The 4,966-nt window shown below is 35.6% G+C and overlaps 1 protein-coding gene across 1 annotated transcript in view; it reads right to left on the reverse strand.

Annotated features, from left to right (window-relative positions):
• The window catches only part of NDST3 (N-deacetylase/N-sulfotransferase (heparan glucosaminyl) 3), a 382,934-nt gene that overhangs the window by 154,791 nt on the left and 223,177 nt on the right, over positions 1-4,966 (reverse strand). Inside the window, exon 6 of the mRNA XM_006874590.1 lies at positions 3,465-3,593. Coding sequence (XP_006874652.1) covers positions 3,465-3,593 — 129 coding nt within the window. The remainder of the gene's footprint in view (positions 1-3,464; positions 3,594-4,966) is intronic.

Consider the following 4,966-nt stretch of genomic DNA (forward strand, 5'->3'; position numbering starts at 1 on the left):
GGTTCTGACTCATAGCGACCCTGCATAGGGTTTCTAAGGCTGTAAATCCTCACTGGAGCAGTAAGCCTCATCTTTGTCCCATGAAACAGCTGGTCATTTTAAACTGCTAACCTTGCGATTAGCAGTCCGACTAGTAATCATTATGCTACCAGAGGTCCTACTCTTACATTTGGAGGCAAATCATAATCAGAAAGTTGCCAGTTGAGTTTAGAATCTGAAAAAAGAATGAGAAGAACTGGATTGTTAATGATCCTATGCTCAGACAGCTTGATGGGCCCATCTCCCGTTAGACCTGGATCTCAAAGTCTGTTGATCAAAATTCCTGAATCCAACATGCAGCAGAGGTTCCCAGGCCTGTAACATTAGTAATAGTCATTCTGATCTGGCCAAAGCTTTCTCTCCCTTAGACATATCAACATTTGCCCTTGTAGCTTTTAACCTGTATTGATTTCAGACACAGAGGTTAACCTTAGCAGAAACAAAAGGGACATTTTTAGGAAATTACTTCCTACCTACAATGCCCCAATGTGCACACCCAGAATAAAGCAAGCTGATCTCAAAAGTGAAGGCGATGGTAAGTGCAGGAGACAAAGGGCTGAAGACTCCAAGAAAAAGATTCTTGGCAGTTGCTGCTAAGAGTGTTCAGTTACTATGCTCCTGGGCTCACCTGTCCAGGCAGCCAGCAGACCTCACAAGCAAGCAGTTATCACCCACAAAGGAGACTAGGTCCCTTTGCTAGTAATACTACTTACTGAGGATGTCTGCAAGATCCCTGAGCGTGGTCTGTTGCCAAACCTAGAGGGTTTGCTGCCTGTCACTGTAGTCAGTCACAGAGACAGGGTGGGAACCAATCCAAGCTTTATTAGCAGAAAGTCAGCAGTCTGGAGGACAGAGAGAATAATCTCTCAAGACCGTCCTCTGTATTGATTTCTTTTGATTGAACTTTCTTTAGCAATGAAAATATACTGAATTGGGTAAAAGTAGAAAATTCCAGATCAGAGAATACTTCCATCCAAGGACTCTTTAATCATCTGGAGTTTAACTCTGAGAAGTGTCTAATTGTAGCTGCCCCTCACCCTAATATTGGTAAAAGTTACTGTGGAATCATGGCATTATGTTTACCTACGGAAAGAAAGTTTTAATGCCTCATTAATTAAAGTCATGCTTGTATTTTCATTCTCAACTTGAGTGCATTTGAAGTGCCAAAGGCCTGCCTCCAATACATTCGAATACATATCTATATTATTGTAGGAAACGACCACCTCTGTCAGTATTCCCAGAAAACAGAACTTTTAATTGAGGTCTAGAGTATTACTTAAGCTTACAATGATTATCTTTCAAATTCACTACAACTGAAATTCATATCTTCCCTGTAAGTAATGTTTTTTCTTTCTGATTCTGACCTAAGAAAGAGTGACATCTGCTAAACCACTACTAAGTCCCACTGTATCTGGACCTTTCTTAATTTTAATAAAGTTTTATCCAAACATTTAATTTTGTGATAGATAATACATGGGGAACATAACCACTACTCCTCACTCTGTTATGCAGGGCAAAGCTAATGGTAACATTCTCCCCTTCTGATGCTAGGCTGGGCTTCTCAGCCACATGTCCTTAGGCATCAGTGACTGCTTTCAAAAACTGGAGTGGGCATGCCAGATGAGTTAGTTTTAGACTAAATGCCTATCTTCTCCAAGAAGATTTATCATTTATTTTGATTCCCAGGGTTTATCCAGAAATAACTGTCTACTGAAGGTGGTCTGAATCTGGAAAGAACTGGTTTCATGGAGAAGTTTTTAATCCCTTGATTCCCTAAGGATTTCTTCATTAAGACAAGCAATATGCCAAATATTACTATAAAAAGCTTGATGAGTAGTTTCCTCTGTTTGTTTAGACCAAATTGGTGGCCAAGACAAACCCAAGCTAACTGTAAATTTGTTTTTTAAATTAAGAAAGTAATTTGGTATTTAATTAGTGAAAACATAATATTTAGTACAAAATAGATAACATTTTAAATGTAAATCCATTGTACATGAAAGGTCTAATCTCAAATTTCTTTCATGTTAAATAAAACTTATTTAGTCTAGAGAGGTCTATAATAATAAGTACCAAAGTAACTACTGATTAAAAGGACCAAATACATGATTATCTGTTTATAGTATTATTGCTCTATGATGAAAGGAAATACAAAATATCAAAATTTTATAAGATGATTAAAGGATCTTAATATTATTGGTGACAATGTTAGCATTTTAACCAAGTTCTTCAGTTCACAAACAGGAGTAGGTTTAACCTTTTTGCTTGTGTCTGAGTATTTCTGGCTGAATTGAGAAGTATAAAGCCATAAGAGTTGGTGCACAGGTATTTCCATTTGTAAAGGATAGTAACTATGTTCAGGGATTTACATGATTTCTGATGTGTAAATAGACATTTGTATTTTTGAGATTTGAGGGTTGAGAAAATTTCAACAGGCCAAATGCCACATTACTCCAAACTATCCAATTTTTTAATACATATGAAGACTTTACCCTAAGATGAGTTAGATTTACTTGTTATTTTCTAGGAGTTAAAAAATAGATATGATTGGTGAATAAGAGAAGAATGATGAAAAATACCTGCAATTTTATTTGCTCAGCCTAGATAAAATTAAGGTCAAGAAAGGTGTCTTTCAAATTTTATTCTGTTTATCACTACCTTATTCAACTATTATGCTGATAGAATTTTTTCTGTGTTTAAAGATAATTATGTATTTTCATCTTGAATATTGCTAATGCCACGGGCAAAATTCATATACCTTCTGGTAAATAAACTAAGCTTTTTTCTTGTTACAGATTTTCCAGAAGAGAACACAACAGTTGCTTTTCTTTATATACCTTGCTTCGATTATTCTTTCTCCATAAACTTTATAATTCTTGATTCTAGCAGAAAAATATGCAAATGGATCTTTGTAAACCAACAATAGGTACACAAGTATCAAGAAGTAAAGGAGGTAGAGCAATAATTCTTCTGCCTCAGCCTGGAATATAGCAAAATGAGATCAAATATTAATATAGGAGCAATGCCCATATTTGCTTCTACTATTCCTCTCCCTTATACATACTTTAAGCTGGAAGAAAAGGAATATTAGAGAAAATGGTCCCCTATATTAAACAGCAGGTAATAAAAGAATTTCATGGGTAAAAAAATCTTCCTTCTCAAAGAAGCATGAATCTGAATTCTGATCTCCTTCTAATGTAGAGGAAGATACCTGGCTCTTTATCAATTTCATTATGTCACTGGTACTTGTAGAGTTAGTTTGTCCCATTTTTAGATGTGTTTCCATTTGTTTTGTAGTACTGTTCTGGAGTCAGAATATCATATTGTTTTTGCTAATAATGTCCAGATTACTGGTTTCTTTGTCAGGGTAATTTTCAATCATACTGTTTTTTTCATTATTTATTTGGAGAATAGTTCAAAGTACTTACTGGGTTTAGGACCACAGTGAAGAAAAGTTCACCTCCTTGGATACTCTTGTCCAGCTCTTTAGGACCACCTGGATATTCTTTGTAGAAAATTGTGTGAGTGAAAAGCCCACAAGTTTGTCTTGGGAGAACCTGAGGAAAAATTATAAAATAAGATATAAAATGCCTTTCAACCAATTAATCTGTTGCATCTGGGATCTCATTTCCGCATGGAAAATGATGTATACACTGGTGTCACTATTCAACTTTAAATAAGGCTTAAAAAATCCTTCATACTCTGAGAAAGGAAGGATGATATCAGTACAGATGGAATATTGAAGAAAGTAGAAGAAATATTTTAAAAATAACATAAGCTTGGGATTATTTTAGTCACTTACCTATTTAAAATCACAAAGTTAATACTTCTATTATGAAGCCTACTAGATTAAAGTATTTTAAGCACTTAGAAAATGTAGAAATAAAAATGATATTTTAAAAATATTTCAATTATCAGTACTTTTAAATTCTAGTCAGCAAAAATTGTATTGATAATACTTTCTGTCCTGTCCTACACACAAACTAGAAAATGAAGTCAGTTATTAATGTGCTGCATAAGAAATGACATTTTAAATTAGAATACTTGAGACTCAAATCATAGTATCTTGTCTGAAAGGACGATTGCAGGCTATAGTTAGTGCCCCAAATTCTTATGTCTGGTTCCAAAACGAAGAGTGTTATTATGCATTTGGGTAATAATTTTTAAAAATGTATCACAAACTCATTTATATACATTGGTGATAAGGACATTGTTTACAAATTCTTACAACTCTCCTGGTAAAACATCAGTGCAATTATAAAAGCAGATCTGAATGAAAACTATGTAAAATAGTATAGTCTTCAACTAAATATTGTATAATGACTTTATTATATACCTGTGTCACTGTTCATTGGTGACAGCAGAAAACCACTGAGAGTGTAATCTGGAGAACTAAAGGTTTTACAGTCTTTCATAGGTCAATGTTCTGCTTATTTTCCTAAGCAAACCGATCTTCATATTTTCTGTCTTGATTCATAACACGTATGACAAATTTGGCCTACTAAGTGCTTTCAAAATATCAGTTGTCCAGGACTCCAAGTCTACAGTCCTCCATAAACATGTTGTTGGTGTTGTTAAGTCCCGTTGAGTCAGTTCCACCTTATAGTGATCCTGTAGAGGGTTTCTGAGGAGCAGTTGGTGGATTTGAACCGCTGGCCTTGTGGTTCGTAGCACCATGCAAGGTTGTTGTTGTTAGGTGCCATCGAATTAGTACCGACTCCTAGTGACCTTATGCACAGCAGAATGAAAAACTGCCCAATCCTGGGCCAACCTCACTATTGTTGCCACGCTTGAGCCCATCGATGCTGCCACTTTCCATCTTGCTGGGGGTCTTCCTCTTTTTCTCTGACCCTCCACCCTACCAAACATGATATCCTTTTCCAGCGACTGGTCCTTCCTGACAATATGTCCAAAGTTCTCCATTAAATAT

This window comes from Chrysochloris asiatica, unplaced genomic scaffold, assembly GCF_000296735.1.
Source record: "Chrysochloris asiatica unplaced genomic scaffold, ChrAsi1.0 scaffold00288, whole genome shotgun sequence".
In the NCBI taxonomy this organism is placed as follows: domain Eukaryota; kingdom Metazoa; phylum Chordata; class Mammalia; order Afrosoricida; family Chrysochloridae; genus Chrysochloris; species Chrysochloris asiatica.